We start from the raw sequence: 17,446 nt of genomic DNA, 5'->3' as shown, positions 1-17,446 counted from the left end.
AATCTTATTTCAATTCTCTTTGCTTTCGGCAGGTTCGCCTAAAGTGAGATAAACTGAAGGGAAAATGATACTTTCTTTTGTTTTCTTCTCTTTCCCGATTAATGCAGAGAGTGCTAATGCAATTTTAATCTTTTTTTTCAACTTGTTTGCGACAGGAAGCTCTCAATGAAGAAACAATTAAGGCCTACTGACGAAAAAGGGTTGTCACAGGAAAAGAAACAGAAAAACAAAGAAAGTGGCATTTGCCCTCGGTTTAGGCCAAAGTGCCGAAGGAAAAGGAAGTTAGAGAGAAAAAAGTGCTGGATTGCGCGTGTGGATGGTGTCAAGGTGGGAATCGAACCCACTCCTTAAAGAACCAAACTTTAAATTCTACCAATGAACCACTCAACAAAGTATCCACACTGCTAAGCCAGCACCAGACGTGTAAAACTGACTCTTTTGAAGAGAAGTTAGGCGCTTGATGTACATGATGCAATTTCTTGAGGTATTGTGCAGTGGCGTAACTAGGGTAAAAATGTCCCGGGGCACCCGGGGGCGCCCACATTTTTTTTCAAGGGGACACCAAAAGAAATTTAGCTACAGCTGTATAGCTATAAATTCAACGAAAATTTCAAGGGGGGGGGTACGTGGCACCCGTGCCCTCTGCGTAGTTACGCTACTGTAGCTGTTGTCATTACTATGTTAATGTTCACTGACTGATAGTAGAGACCAACTTGGTGCAGTCACCCCGGCGGAAGCGGGGGGGGGGAGCCCCCTTCATTGGGGCGGCCTGGCCTCCCACATTGTTGCAGGTCAAATAACTGGGTGGGACAAATGGATTGAGCTGTTAATGGCTAATGCCTGATGGTCTAACACATGCATCCCCCCATTCGGAAAACATTCCCCCACCGGTGGGTGCAGTCCACAAATTCAAGCCCCACTGAAAAGCGTGATGTAAAATCAACATCCCCGAGGTTTCTGAAACCAAACTTAAATTGTTTGCTGGTTCCTAATCTTTCGATTTCTTTTCAGTTTTTTGTGGGTTAACTGATTACATTTTTCCCCACAAAACGACCCCCTCCCGAAAAAGTGACTTTTCCGAAGTCTGCTAGCAGCCATTTTTCGAGCGGCAATTCTCAATTTTCTCAGGCACTTAAGACCATTTTTCAACCCCTTTTTGCCATCCTGCTCTCAGATGAAAGCTCAGAGAACAAGGGAGGTGATTCTGACAAAGATTTTCTCACTATTTTGGGGATAAACAATCTCCATTTTCAAAAGGAGCTGTGGGAGCACTTTTCATGCAAATGAGTTGGCCAGACTGCGTAACCCGTCAGACTGGTCTTGCATGTCCGTACTTTATAACAACAATTTCCTTAGTTAAAAAACTTTTTTGAGACTTTAATCCTCGAATTGCTTCAGTCATTTGTGAATACAAATGTAAAACAGTTAAAATCTGCTAAATCTTCGCAATAAATATGGCGTTCAAAGTTAACATTTAATCCGTGTATACAGCTTTTAAGAATAGAGATATTTTTATTCGGGATTAAATGTTAACTTTGCACGCCATAAATAGCGGCTTTCTCGTCATGTCTCGTCGATGGTGCCATGATTTCTTTTGTTGCCTATTACGAAGGCATGGACCTGTACCTCTGCATGTTGCTTTCAAAAGTCTGTGGAAATCTGTTTTGAAAACGACAGAAAGAGGACGTCAAAATGCATCACGTTCAATTTGATAGATGAGAGCCCACAGCCTGTGGAAAAATGCCGGATGGCGCCAGTGCCCGCTTGTGAGGATTAAACCCACTTTTCTACAAGTTAGCGAACATAACTAAGTATCATTAAACGAAGTAACCTCTTGGGTTAAAACCGGCACGGTCAAGTAGAGGATTTTGGCATTATATAAAGTGCATTTAGAACCTCACAATTACATAACATTTTGATCTTTCATTTCCACAATTGTTGCAATCTATGCCAACTTAAGGAATACAGGCCATTTCTATCATTGTGTAGAGCCCGTATGTCAGCAACCTCATCGGTTGTTAGACGTCAATTCAAGTCGTTATTTTCTTTTCAAGTTGAATATCGTCACTGGATTTTCGCCAAAATCCACGCTAGGTTAGAGAATAGCTGACAGATCATATCAGGCTCAGGTAGTCTTCAGAAATCATTTCTAGCAGAGCCTCATTTGGTACTTTTTCCAAGTTGTATAGTTTTTGTAGCAGCATGGAAAAGACACAGTGACTCGAGCATCGAGACGTAAGCTAGCGCGCCAAAGTGTTTTGTCACGTATCACGTGGGCTCCATAATTTCGCAGCGTGGTGCGAAAATGCACTATTTTTTTACGCAATCGCAGGGATGCCAGACGCATCATATGAGAGTTCAAAATGAGAACGCGTTGGGGATTTCTTTTTGAAAATTACATTGAATTGATTGAGTTTTAAATTTATACAAGGGTCTGTTTGGGCATTCGGGGAAAATTTGACTGTGAAACACGCAGTGGTGACGTAAAAATTAAAGCGCACTTTTGTTAGCTGGTTTCATGCCCTTTGCGCAACCATGCATGGTGGTTGGTGATGATGTAAACCAGTGAAGAATTAGGCACGCGCACGCGCATTTAGCATAATCTGACAGGAATCACGCGTCACACACGCCATTTTTTTAAGTTGGTGTTTGGCCTGCTTCTGGTGCTTTTTTCCAGCATCATGGTTTCCCCAGATTCGTCGAAGAAGAAGGTAGCAAATCTCCGTGTGCAAGATCTAAAGCTGGAGCTGGAAAAAAGAGGCCTCGATCATAAAGGTGTCAAAGCAGTTCTCCTCGAAAGATTGCAGAAGGTACGAAAATAGCGTTGGCCATGTCGGCTGTGCCGTACGTACTGCCATGACTGCAGTAGGCCAAGGCAGCATTGTCATCTAACCATGCTAACGTACGTGACGGTTATGACCCCAGAACTGTGGGGTCTGACGTCCGCTCCCATGAACCTTTTTCGCCACAGGCTCTACATGACGTTTAACACGGCACGAACAGGGATTCTATTCTAGTTGTGTACCCATAGAAATGCTGCTCCTTTTCCCCGAAGAGTTCTAGTGTATGGTAGGCCCCAGGCATGCTAGGCCCCCCCATGGCATGGGTTTCGAGTCAACTCGGACCCAAACCAACTCGGACCCATGCCAACTCGGACCCATGCCAACTCGGACCCACGACCAACTCGGACCCATGTCAAGTCGGCCACAATACTAACCCGGACCCACGACCAACTCGGACCCACAACCAACTCGGACCCAATACTAACTCGGAGCCACGACCAACTCGGACCCACCCTGAGTCAACTCGGACCCAACCCCAGGAGCGTGATTAACTTGTTGAAAATTTTTATTTTGTCCACTTTTACATTTTAGCATTTGGTAAATGACACTTTTGCACTGCATGCTGCCAAGCTGTAACGTCCTCTCTACACGTTATGCAGGGAGACAGTGGCACAGGCTTCTCAGAATCTCTCCGTTTTCCAGATCCAGATCACTAGCAGAAATCGAATGAACTTTCACCAAACAGCCCCCAAAGTTTTTGTTGCAATAAAATGCCACAGATAGGCCCTTCTGATGTACATAAGAGATGCTGCATACGTACAACAGATACTGCAGATACACATCAATGTCCCGAACATTGGACCTTTACAGTGTCTAATGGTGTTATCCTCCACCCCACTTTTCAATTTTTTTTTGGCTTGGCAAGTCTTACACCTCCACCTTGCCCCATTCTCTCCCCACCCCCAATACCGGCAAGATGGAGGAATTCATCCATACAGGCCTTAACTGACTGTCCAAATAACGCAAATAGGTTGGTAATTTCGAACAACACAAATCAAATCATTTTAAAATAAAAATGTGGAATATTTCCTATTGGCTTAAACTTGGAGACGGTTTTGAAGCGTCGTATGTCTGCTCGCGAGCTCATTATTAATATTTTGTGATCCCACGGTTTGTTATTTTCTACAATAAGACGTGCCATAATCACGAGGGATCATAGAATTATTTATATAAATCCCGAATTTGGGATTGATAGTTTCCGGTTCAGAGTATTTCTTTCACAAAAAGCCCCACAACGCGGGCCTATTTTAGATAGAGGAAGGCGGCTACATTCATATGAGCGCATAGTTTTACTACTATTAGGGGGTATCTTCGGGAAAAGACGAATAAAAAAGTTCATAAAATTGAAATGAAAAGTGATCGATCTGTCCATAATCTTGAATTTCCAACGAAAAAATGAAGGCCAACCTCTTCGCGAGGTTCAAGAGTCAGCGCTATTTCGGTCTACGGGCGCGTAAGATTCAGTGGGTCCGAGTTGACTCGAGGTGGGTCCGAAACGGCGTGGGTCCGAGTTGGCGTGGGTCCGAGTTGGTTGTGGGTCCGAGATGGTCGTGGGTCCGAGTTAGTATTGGGTCCGAGTTGGCGTGGGTCCGAGTTGGTCCTGGATCCGAGTTGGCATGGGTCCGAGTTGGAATGGGTCCGAGTTGGTTTGGGTCCGAGTTGACCTGATCCCATGGCATGTACGGGGGCAGTGCGGACATCTAGGAGTTTCACAAAAATACAGGTAGCAACTACACCGCGGCCGGTGAAAACAACTGCAACGAGCGCGCACGTACGCACAGATCAAAGAAAAGATTGTATAACCTGATCCTCGGACTAGCTGGTGCGTGCGTACGTCGCCAAGGTCGCTGTTTTCACCGGCGCAGTACCTGCCATTTTGCAAGAATCCCAGATGTTCGCACTGCCCCATTGGTAGATAGGCCCCTAGATCTTTGTACTTTAGTGTACAAGCCCCGACAAATTGGTTGAATGGCTCAGGGCTTCTTTTAGCGTGCGTATTGGCATAGTTTATGCAATGAAAATAGAGAATACGAAAATAACTTCGCGTAAAAAATGCATTCATGTTGACCCTCAATACTTAAAAAATGCTACCTTTTTTACTGTAGGACGTCAAATACGTTGTAAGGGCAACTGTGTAGCCGTATCATGCCACTCACTCATGCCGTTACTTCCTCCTCGTTGCTTGATGGCAAGCCTTCCACTCGACTGAGCACTCGCTCGATGTCGCTCTGCAAAAAAGCACGGCGACATGCATGGTGTCTCACTATAGCGCGCTTGTACGTGTACATGTGCAATACAGTGTGCTGGGGCGGTACGGAATGCAGCTGTTCATGTAAATGGCACATGCGCGGTGTGTACTTTGGATTTGATTACATCAAATTAGTACCAATCAAAACATTGTTACGCCTTTCGTGTAGCACAGCCAAGAGCATCATGCAGCTCCGTCCGATACATTGATAAAGTGATCGATTGTTCGAAAATAGCCCTCTAGCGGCGCACGCAGAATTAGTGTTGTCAAAATGGCATACAGACAACTTAAACTGTCGGGGCTCTTCCGCAAAACACAGCTGTGTTTGCCTTTACTCAAGCAGCTTTCTGAAGTAAGAAAATCCCATTCCCTTATCAAATTGTCTTCACAGGCTCTGATCGAGAATGGAGAGGATCCCAACGAAATAGTCATTGAAACCTCAGTCACCCCAAAGGCTGCTGCTGCCAAGAAACCTCCAACAAGTATGTCATATTCCTTTTTTTAATTTAGGTTCTGTTGCAAGAACAGGTACTTGTTAAGCTTCACTGTTATCCAAACCCATTGTCTTCCATGCTCATTGCTTTATTGGAGGCTTCAAACATTTCATTATGATGGACGCAAAATGTGTAGTTCCCCTGTATGTTATTGAATTTTTCCCTCTGCTAATTGCTGACAAATATATAATATATTTCTCTTTATTTACAGGAAAGAGAGCATCAAAAGGAAAGTCGGGGGTAAGTGAGCTGTTTTTGTCAAATATTTATGTTGTAAATTTCAAAGAAATCAACACAAAGCCACTTGCTTCTTTAAGCATTGCCCATTAAAAATTTTTTTTGCAAAACCCATGATCATTGCCAAAATTTTTCAGTATTTGCTAACAATAGTGACTGGAAGTGGAAATGCTACTAGTCTGTCGCACTTTTTCAGAGTTGTCCTTTTTCTTGGATTTAAAATGCCTTGACGAGCACATTTTCTCGCATTAATCCAATATTCATGTAGCATAATTATGGTTTCAGTTTTTCAAACTGAAAACTGAAGCGTGGAAGAATGTCCAAACTCAAAACTTATATGTACACAAAGAAAAGCTCTCTCTCGTCAAACTTATGTTACCTTTTACCATATGAATGTTTGCTCTTGGTTTTGGTTTCTGTCTGAATATCAGCTGTGTAAGTTGAGGAGGACAATCTATCACTCGACCAGAAGCTGATGCTTTTCTCCTTCCCATTATGTGCACAATTACAGGAAGATGAAGGAGAGTCTGATGACGAGGTTGAGGAGGGCATGGAAGGCCTGGGAGGAGATGGAATGGTGGTGGATGAAGTGACCGAGGAAATGGAGACTAGCCAGGAAGGAGAGACCAGTAAAGTAAGTGGCACATTTCGAAGGAATGGAAATTAATAAGAGTTGAATCGAACCCTGGAATTCTGTCGAATGTTTGACGCAAGACCAGTCATGGACCTTCCTGCCTTCCATGCTGTGGTAAAATAGCATAAATGAATTTGCTTGTCCGGTCTGAGTGTGAAGTGTACCAAATAAAACCGGCTTCAAACAAGGACCAAGGCATGCTTTCATTCCTGTTTGGAATACCAAGTGCTTGCTGTAATGCAGCAGCGTGATGTTGGCAAGTACTGATTGGGCCTGTTTTCTTGAAGCTGTTAAGCAGAAAGCAGTGCTTGGAGATTGCGGCACTAAGCCGAAGTGAGTGGAGGACCAGTCTCAAGTAATACACGCTGTCACTCAGACTTCTTACCTGTTTTTTCGTAGTGTATATTTTTGTGCTTAGCAGAGTTATGTGCTCAGCTGTTCTGTGAGTTTGACCTTGGGTCAACTAAGAGGCAACTGAGTCTGTTGGTGCGAAATTGCAGCCATAGAAGTCAAGTTCATTGTACCGTTTGCCAGGACTTTGAATGTTATTTCTCTGTTGATCATGGAGAATCGGCTTTACTGCTTGGGAACTAATTGTTTATTTTCAATCTTTCCTCACAATCTTGTGTCTAGGCTGAAGATATTGACTTGGACATCATCCTAGGAGGTCACGAGGATGACGACGACGACGTCTTGAATATCAGCCTAGAGGAAGACCAGCTCTTCACAGAAGAGGTAGGGAACAATCATATTCTTTGCTTTGGCCTCAAGTTGTATTTTGTACTCAATTCAGTTAAGCCATTTATTTTGAATGGGTTTGTGGCAAGTCTGTCTCGCGTTTGAATGGCTTGAAAGTGACATGGTCTGAAATGTCTTGTCATGAATTCTGTACTAAATTGATCTGTAATCCGGGAATCTGTTGTTATCAGCTCAGCTCTGTAATACACGTGCATTTGTTTGTCATTGCCTGTTATAGCAGTGATGGAAATAAGAAAATAAAATTGATTAGCAAATTTGCTAATCATTTTGCAAAGCTGGTATCGCGCTTGGGGTGTATGTACCAACGTGTAGTTCATGGTGCCACTTATCTCGTATTGAATGTACATGTGTGCACTCGTACCACTTTGTACTACACGTGCTATATAATCCCACCAAAATGCAGCAACCTTGTTTCCCCATGATCCGTGGGCCTTGTGCTGCTGGACACTAGAGCAAGAAACTGGGGGTGAATTTGTTTTCTCAAACATTTCGTTTGGGGCTGTGCAGGGCCGGTTTCCGATCCATGCCGCGAGCTTGCCGCATGCATGATTTTAAAAGTAATTAGACTGATCCTCAAGTTATAAATCTGCAGAAATTGACCGTAGATGTGATGAGCAGGCAATATGGTCTGCGCCCAGAAAACTCCAATCACCTTTACATGTGATGTACGCACGTGATGTGCATTATTTCAAGAACTGAAATTATGAAAACATGCTGAGATCAGGTGGGAAAAAGGCCAACTCACTCCACAAACCTCAATATTTACAATGTTGGTATACCTATTTCTAGTTCATTTGGAAAGAGTTTTAGATAAGGTCAACACTTCATGCCTCTGTGCACAAACCTATGAGACTTTTCTGAAAAAAACACCCTGTTTTCTAAGTAAATGTTTAGCATTTTCTCGAAAGCCATTTCCAGCTATGTTTTTATATTCCACTTGCACCCCTGATTCAATATCTAGGAAATGTGTTCAGGGTGAAACTTTCTATTGTGGAAAGCATCTTGATGTATTTTTTTCCTTGACCTTATTTTCTGCAGGAAAATGATGGCTTTGCACTTGAAGGCGAAAAAGGTAAAACGAGTCTACAATAGTAGGAATATTTTTGTATGTAAGGTATATAGACGTTGGAAAAATCACACACAGACAAAATTTCAGACAAAAATGAAATCTCTTACATAAATCACTTGGCAGAAGGGCTTGTTTCTGATTGGTACATATTATAGTCTTTCCAGCATGTCCAACGATTTTTTGAAGATGGGTTAATGAGGACTTGAAAAAAATTCACGAAAGACGTTCACTTTGAAACTTTATTTTGCTGGTCACCCCACGAGAGGGAAATGGCTTGTGCTATAATTGCTTTTATGCTGGAAAGACTAGCATATAAAGAAAGTGAGTGGATGCCAAAAGATTTCGACAGTTGGAACGTCGTTAAAGTGAGACTCATTTGATGTAACAACACAGCTCACCCCGGGACCAACCCTCAAAAATTGCCTTATGTCAGAATTCACAGCACCGATCGACATTCTAAGAGTTTATGTCATCAAGAGTTAGCAAAGGCTTGCTGGGGAAACAAGAAAACGATCAACGGTCAAAGCTGTGAAACAGCCCTTTGAAGACGAGGAGTGACATTGTGTACTTTACGGATGGGGGCTACCTTCCGTCCGTGTACACATGTCTGAGTGCTGTCAACAACAGTCTGCAACACCAGTACCAACCTGGATCACAACACCAGAACTGTTGCTGACAATCATCTGTATTCACCTCTCAGCACATCAGTCTCCATCCACAGAGCATGTGGTACTTCAAGCTCTTCATCTACGAGGTCGTACTTACATGGGGAACTGCTTTCGGCAAGAACCAGTAGCTGAAGGCAGTAGGATAGTTGATTGTGCCGTCTGTCATGCCATCACTCCACCACACGAAAGCACAGATAGTTGTGATCCAGTCAGCTATTTCTAGATGACGAGTCATCAAATCCCAGCCAAATTGAGCAGGTTTTTCTTCTAAGATGGCATCAAATCTGCCAGAGCTCAACACCACATTTGCTGATTGCTTAACAGCCATTGCCTCGGAAGTCAAAAGTGGGCGTGTCAAGTACAACAAAGGTTTAGTAGCCAGAAACAAGCCTTTCAATACCCAAATACAGATAAGGAAACATCCATTGAGTTCTCAAAATTACTTAAAGAATATCCTCAAAAATTTGAATGCTTTAAGCCATAACATCTGCTGAGTTTTCTTTGAAGGATGTGCTTCATCTCCACTTTGGCGACTATTCCAGTCTTCATTAGCAGATGGAAGCTCAGAATCGAGCCCTCCAAAAACCTGTTGTTGCTTTGAACAAATGTGCTTACAATTGTTGCCTAACCCCTTTCAGCAAGTAGCAATCAGGAGGATAAAATGGAAGCCGAAGATTCCTCATCCCAAGAAGCAGAAGATGCCAAGGAACAAGACAAGGAGGATTCTTTCCCACTGGATACATCTTTAGATACCAAGGGGGAGGGTAGCGAGTCCTTAGTAGTCCATGTTGATGAGCCTTTCATGTCGGAGCTAGACGAAGAGCTGGCTGAAACTGCCATGCCCAAGAAGTCAGAAGATACCGAGGCCGCCGCCCACGCTGATGACAATAAGTTGGCAGAAGCCAAGGGGGAGGGGCAGAAGGAGAAGGGGGAGTCTGAGCCACCGGAAAAGGCCGACAAGACCGATAAAAGCCCGGCGGGCGACGCCAAAAAAGATGAGAAGGGTGAGGAGAAGGTCACCCCTTCTAAGGCTGCCGCTGCAGGCAAGGAATCAGGTGCGGACAAGAGAGCCCCCACCTCAGCTGGAGCTGCAAACTCACGCAGCAAAAGGTTTGTTGGTCATGCTGATTCTTGCTATCGTTTACTGATACTAGCTAGAGTACCTGGTTGATCGTCTTTCTAAATGCTTGGAAATCCACTTTGATTTTGTATTCTTTTTTTTTTACTGCCAATCCTTGGAGATTTGCAATTGATCATTAAGAGTTTTCCACCAAGCAACGTGGTCAAAACCATTTATCACTTCATCATTCCATCAGTGATGTATCTACCCAGATTTAGTTATAACGGTCACGAGGAAACTAATAGCACTTCCGTCGTTTGGGCCTGTGCGGGTGACTGGTTAGAGCATTTGGGATGAGGATCAGTCTGTCTTCCATTAGGCTTTAGGGAGGAGAGAAGATCGGCCAAGATGGAACCTTGAAGCTGACTGCTGTCCGCCTAGCTCTTGATCAATCGTGTGCACCTGCGGTCAAAACAAGAAGGCTAAAATATTATTGCTGCTGGACTTTACGTGTAACTGATGGATGGAGCTGAAGTCTGCCTGTTACCATTCACATGCGAATTTGCTGCATTTTTATGCTGCCGATGGAAAATCAAATTGCATATACATGCTCTGTTGATGCTCACGAGACTTCTTAAAGCCTGTAGCCTAAAGTTTTGATTTCATGAAAAAGTTCATTTTTTTCAGTGTATAGTCTCCATGTAAAATACAAAAAAAACCAGCCAGCTCATGTATGAACATCATAAGTCTCGAATATGCACAATGGACGCGTCTTCATGTATGGCTCAGGTGATGTTCTCATCTTGTGAAGGTTCCCATCAGAGAGTCTAAGCAGGTGATAGCTCTTCTGGTCTCTCACATGTACATTCAAAACGATTTTTGTCGGGGGAACTTGGACCTTAAGCGCAGTGACTTCTGTTTCTTGGAGTGCCTCTTTCTTGGTAGTGTTGCCCCTTGCAGAGTTTGAGAAATGCGCTCTTCTACGTGAAGTACCATAGTGATTTCACAAAAGAAAAAAAATCAACAATTCCACACTTGAAAATATGAAAATAGAAACCGTACTGAATTTTTTTTCTCCAGATCATATAGTGCTTTTTCTGGCAGTACTAACACTTAGAATGGCATTTGTAGTAGTGGTTGAAGTTATTATCTTTATTGTCCAATTGTAGCACAGCTTTCTGTGTTGGCTGATAGTAACATCTTCACATTTTTTATTTATGGCGTTGTTTATTAGTGGCAAACATTTCTTGGGAAAAAAGTTGGATATCTGCGTGACATGTCTGTGTCGTTTACCCACAGGTAGGTTTGAAATGTAATTGCCCTCATCCAGTGATTTGCAATTAGCTGTTGTTACCATTTCCTCTTCTCTAATACTTTCTCTTGAAATTCTTTCCACAGCTCCAGTTCTTCTGGGCGATCCCCATCTTCCAAAGATGAAAAAGGTTGGTACTATTTCAACTGAGAAATGTGCTCCTGTTTATGCAATCAGTGATGTCAATTTTGGTTGCAGGACATGCCTCAAGTCAGAAGCATTTCATTTGCAGAGGTTGTGGAGACGCACTGAGTAATGGATACTTCTATCATTGCTCCACAAATCTCTCAATGGTTCTAAACCTAAAGTTAAAATTAAGCTTGGGATTGATGTTTCTTTTTTGGGGGGGCTATTTCTTGATTTTGCACCATTCCTGTTCTTGATTTTAGAAGATTCTTCATTCAGGTTTAGCTTTTTCATGCATTCTGTGTTAATAATTCTGAATAGTCAATTTATTGCCATTGTTGAATGTTTTGTAGTCTGTTCATCCTCCAGTTTTCCTCTTATATTGCAGACGTGGGTCCAGGCACATTCCAAACTTTAACAGCCCTGAAATTTTTGTTTGCAGTTGTTAGATTGCACACATTCCACACTTTGACCGCTCTGGAATTTTTTGTTAGATCGGCGTGGCTCAGGGTCATCTCGGCCAGGCTCCGGCGGCTCAGGAACCACCTCCGGCCGTAATCTGTGGGTGAGCAACCTGTCCAGGAACACACGTGCGGCTGACCTGAAGGCCTCCTTCAGCAAGTATGGGAAGGTAGGTGCCTGGTTTCCTGTAAAGAGCTGTCAGGATGGTATAGCTCTCTCTCATTGGAACCATCTTTGTTAGCAAACAACTGCTTATTCAGTGCCCTCATGTGTGTGTGCACTGTGGAAATGCTCTATACATGTGTACAGAATGTATGTGTTGATCCAAATGTCTTTGAAATACAGTATAGCTGATGTGTGTCATGAAAATTTGAAGTCTGAAATCCCAATACACTCGGCAGTCTGTAAAAAGTGATGTCATTTGATAGAAAGCCATTGCATTGATCATCCTCATCTTTCAAGGAAGGTCCAAGCGCTGGTGCCATGCCCTCTAATTTCTGAAACAATTGGAACATGTTGCATCCTCCCGTAGGTTGTCGGTGCCAAAGTAGTGACCAACGCTAGGGGACCCAGGGCCTTCTGTTACGGTTTTGTGTCCATGTCATCGAGCTCAGAGGCAGCAAAGGCCATCAACCATCTTCACCGCACTGAGCTCCACGGACGCACCATCCATGTTGAAAGAGTGAGTCTTGTGTCGGAATGAGGATTTCAGACCTTAGGAAATCATCAGTAGTTTCCCCCATTTCAGATCCCAGAAATTACAGTGAAATGTTACACAGTGTCATTGAGTGTTGACTTAGAAGCATGATTAAATGTGATGTATGACTTCTGCTGTGAATTCTGACATGACTGTTGAAATGTGCTTTACAATTATGCAAAGTTTAGAGTAACAGGTATGTTTGAAGGAAGATCTTTAGTGATGAGTTGGTAGTTGACCAACTTGTCCACGTTGTGCTTCTCTGCTAGGCACGTTCCAACATGATTCCAGTTGCGTCAACGTCAGGGGCGTCGGGCCGTAAGAAGGAACCGTCCCCAGAGGACAAGGATAAGAAGCTGGCCGAGAAGGTGGATACTGCAGAGGCCAAGCGCAGTGGAGAGGCAGCCAAGAAAGACGAGAAGGCACTTGCTACAGCAGCTGCTGCTGCCCCGGACAGCAAGGAGGAGAAAGCCCTGACACCTGCTGCCAAGAAAGACGGGGAGCCTGTGAAGGAGGATGCCAATAAGGATGAAGGCATGGATAAGGAGGCAGCAGCGGATGAATCAGAGGAGACAGGTTGGATTACTGACCTTGTACTTGTTAAATTAATGGAAGGTTTTCACATTTGGTAGTAATTTATTTTTTAAAGAAATAATTAGTGAAATTGGGAGATGAATTTGATGACATCGTCTGAAAGGTTATCTCCAAGTCCATAGTAAATGATGGATGACAAAATGGAGGAGTACAGTTATATATGTTGTCACTGTGACCAGAGTCTGCTTTATTGGCATTCAGGTAATTGTGATGTTTAACATTAGTGATTGTATCTGGGGAGGTTGTGTCTCTCTTTTCTTTTCAGCTGATGATAAACCAGCCAGTGGCTCACAACCTGAAGGCAAGACCGAAGCCACGGATAAGAAAGATGGCGATAACGACGAAGGACGCCCCCACAGTTCCCGATCCAGCACCGCTGATGGAGACAAGCAAGACTCCAAGGACCGCAAAGACATCCTGTCCCTCGACAAGATCAAGGAGCAGCGCATGCGCGAGAGACAGCGCAAGCGGGAGCGAGACCAGCGTGAGATGGAGCGACGCAGGGAGAGGGAGAGGCAGGACTCCCTTCGGCGAGAGAGGGAGATGATCCGCCGACAGCAGCGGCAGCAGGAGGAGCAGCTGCGCCGGCAGCGGGAGCAGCTGCGCCTGGCACAGCAGCAAGAGCGGCTTGAGCGCCAGAGCATCGAGTGGGAGCGGATGAAGTTGCAGCAGGAGAGGGAGAACCTGCAGCGAGAGCTGGAGCAGCACCGGCAGATGGAGATGCAGCTGCGGCTGGCTGCTGAGCGTCAGGCAACCTTGAAGAGGTCCCTCGACACCAGAAATATGGCACCGCGTGAAGTGGATCCCTACCTTGGAGATCAGAAGCGAAGGGCCCCAGGTGGACCACAAGGTCGAGGGGAATTCAACAACAATGGTCCCAACAGAGGTGGCATGGCCATAACCACGCATGTGGTCAACCAAGAGAGGGCACCAGATAGGTTCAATCGTCGAGACACCAGGCAGATGGATTCGGGGCAGCGGCGTGATGATGCTCCTCCTCCGAACAAGTTCACAGGGCCATCGCCTAGGCGTAACGACCAAGGAAGAAGAGATGATCCTCGACGTGAAGATGTCCGCCAGCGACCCCAAAACAGGAATGAGCCAATGAGACGAGATGACCAGCCTCGTCGCGGTGGTCCACCCCAGCGTCGTGATGAACCCCCTCCCTCTCAGCATCAACGGCGGGATGAAGGCCCCAAGCGGGGATCTGGCAACTTCCGACGAGAAGAAGGGGTGAAACATCGTGATCAGCCCGATCGGAGAATGGACACATCTCAGAGACAAGCCCCCAGAGGTGAGCCCAGAAGAGATTCACGAGGGGATGGCAACATGAGAGAGGACCGCCGAGGACCGCCTCAAAACCAAGGCAACCGCTACCAAGGGGGGCAGGGGCAGTCCAGGGGTGGGAATGCACCCTCCTATGGGGGCAGAGATAGTGGCCACCCCAGCAGTGCCCGTGATGGTCACAGGGATCGAGACAGGGATGCAGACAGAGGGGACAGGTCTCGCGACTCCTCTCATCAGGGCCCGTCAAGAATGGGAGGATCTCACGGAGGGGATTCCCGCGATAACTGGAAGGGAGGTCGTGATTCTAGCATGTCGGGCCCGGGCAGCCGGTCGTCAGATTGGAAGTCCAACCAGCGTGGTGGTGGGGATCGCTCCTATGACCGTGATGGCCGCTCACAAAATTATGAGCGTGGTCAAGGCAGTGGTAGTTGGGGTGGTGATGGTCGTTCGGGGGGCCGCGATGATCATCCTCAGCGCGGCAGTCTGTTAGGCTCGCCCCCCATCCAAGATGCCAACTGGGCTGGCGGCAACATGGATGCCCCCATGAATCGGGGCTCTGGCTCTCTGGTAATGCAGGGCTCCTCTCACATCTCCTCCCTGATGAACCAGAGTCAGCCAATCAGTTCGCTGCTCAACACCCCATCCATGTCAGGTCCGTTCATCAGCGGTGGGAGCGTCAGTGGTGGTCTCGGGGGTGGTGTTGGCATGATGCAACAGGTGCCACTTGGGGGTGGAGGCGGGAGCTCTTACATGGGAAGTCAAATGAGTGTGGGAGGCTCTAGTGGTGGTGGGTCTATGGATCGTCATCGGTCCTCGCAGAGTGATGGCCGGTTTGGTGTGCGTCGCTACTAAAAAAATTTCCAAAATAAGGGACAAGGCTGTTTTACATGTTTTAAATAACCAGTCTTAGTATGTTTTTATATAAGTTTTGTTGCTAGAATTCTCTGCAGATTGCGTGGTTGTACATGTAACTCTCACATTATTAAATCACCACTGAATCATAGATGCGTCCATGAACCTAGTCTTATGATTTCTCAGGATGGAAACATTCCTGTGGTGGTAGAAATATCTTTGACACTTTTTATTGTTCGAGACGAAGCACAATGGACCACCTGTTTACATTTTTTTTTAGTGTGAAATCAGTGTACAATGTTGTAGGGTAGTGTTGCTTGTCAACTATAAAACAGAAGTTCAGATTTTTGGACTTGTTGCCCAGGTTTAAGCATGTTTATTCATTTGTAGGTTAAGAGAAAAAGAATTTTTTAACCATTAATCAAGTGATGAAGTTGTATTAATGAGAAGATTTGATGTTTAAGCTATTGGAAAACAATGTAACAGAAAATGTTGTTGCTGTTATATCTCAGAAGATAAACGGATTCTTATGAATTACTTGCTAACATGTAGGGCAAGGGGGGTTAACAGATTTTTGATGTTAATATTTTACTGCTCCAAAACAGAATTTAACTTGTTCTCTCTCTTTTTTTTTAATCCCCAACATTTTAGTCTTTTTTGTCTTTTCTCCAACTTGTAGAAGCCATTGGGTGAAATCATGAAAGAGTTAGCAGCCATTATAAGAAGGTGGCCGAAGTATGTGTATTGCTCAAAGGGGGAGCATAACTGTCATTAAGGGAGTTGAAAAGGGTTACTGTTAATGTTTTTGTCGGCAAGAAGTGTGACTTGAAACCCTGTGGATTCACCAGTGATAATCTTGATATAAATGAAGTGCACATGTATTCCGTGAAGCTTCAGATACAAATGCATTTTAAGTTGAATTTTCCTTTTCTGGTGTGATAAAAGCACTCGTCTTAAAAAATACTTGTGAAGTGCTGAAGAAGTGTTGTGTCGCACATGTACTGCAGATTTTTGAACACGTTTGAACGAGACATTTTTGTATTGAGTTGGGCGGGCTGTGATGGACTATCCTGAAAATCCTGTGGTGCACTTGACATTTTCTAAAGTGTAAAACATTTTGTATGCGTAACTAATCATTGTATTGGCCTTTCCATTTCTCTTGTGGAAAACGAGACGTTATTTTACAATATGCAGAATGCATTCATTTTAATTGAGCAGTTACATTTCTTTGGTGGTTCGTGATTTGTGAAAACAGTTAATCATACTTAATTCAAACACACTTCAACTTCGTTGTTGCCCGGGAAAGTTGTATGAAATAAAGAACTCTTAACAGAACTTTAAAAAAGTTGTTTCACGCTGAGATGTAATTTTTGTACGTTAGTCTCAATAGTCTGATGATAATCACGGACAGTCAAACCTCGTTAATAGGGGATCTGTTGATACAACAATCTGCTCGTTACATGGAAATTTTTAGGTCCCAATCCTTTATCCGTCATTGTTCGGATCCATCATAATACATGCACAAGGTTCATAACAATAGAATCGGCAAATTTCGAAGGATATGTTACTGATGATGGACTCGTCGATTTTTCGCGAACATTTCGTAATCTGTATGTACGAGCCTCGAGCTGCACCAAGAGAGGGCGCAAGCTTCTTAGCAACGAGGGCTCTTTCAGGGTGCAGACCACTAATTCAAGTGAGAATTTCTGACCAGCTCATTAGCATTAAAAGTGCCCTTCACAGTATCTTTGGAAAAAGGAGATTGTTTGGCCCCCAAAATGGAGAGATTGTGTAAATCGTTGCCAGGATCAACTTTCTGGGTCTTTGAGCTTTCATATGAGAGCAGAAGGGCTAAAAACTACGGTTGAAAAATGGTCCTAAGTGCCCGAGAAAGTTGAGGGTTGCCACTTGGAAAATGGCTGCAATCGGACTTCGGAAAAATCACTTTTTGGGGGGTAATTTTGTTTTGTGGGAATAATTAAAAATGTAATTGGTTGACCCACCAAAAATTGAAAAGAAATTGAAAGATAAGTGACCAGACAAGAATTTCATTGTGTTTCAGAAATCTCAGGGATGTTGGTGTGCATGCTATTGGGCCCTGAAC

The 17,446-nt window shown here is 44.3% G+C and overlaps 1 protein-coding gene across 1 annotated transcript; it reads left to right on the top strand.

The window, feature by feature from the left end:
- Positions 1-2,590: 2,590 nt before the first annotated feature.
- On the top strand, positions 2,591-16,687 carry LOC110975340 (uncharacterized). The gene is made up of 12 exons (XM_022227750.2): positions 2,591-2,810; positions 5,483-5,573; positions 5,797-5,825; positions 6,334-6,456; positions 7,090-7,191; positions 8,254-8,287; positions 9,591-10,062; positions 11,411-11,454; positions 11,945-12,081; positions 12,445-12,594; positions 12,879-13,185; positions 13,469-16,687. Exons 1-12 carry the CDS (start codon positions 2,682-2,684, stop codon positions 15,340-15,342), a joined length of 3,492 nt encoding a protein of 1,163 aa, XP_022083442.2. The 5' UTR covers positions 2,591-2,681; the 3' UTR covers positions 15,343-16,687.
- The last annotated feature ends 759 nt before the right edge of the window (positions 16,688-17,446 follow it).

The sequence above is a fragment of the Acanthaster planci genome, linkage group LG08, assembly GCF_054643075.1.
Source record: "Acanthaster planci isolate LZ-2023a linkage group LG08, COTS_SCS, whole genome shotgun sequence".
In the NCBI taxonomy this organism is placed as follows: domain Eukaryota; kingdom Metazoa; phylum Echinodermata; class Asteroidea; order Valvatida; family Acanthasteridae; genus Acanthaster; species Acanthaster planci.
Note: the sequence above shows the minus strand (reverse complement) of the source record. Positions and strands in the feature narration are given on the sequence as shown.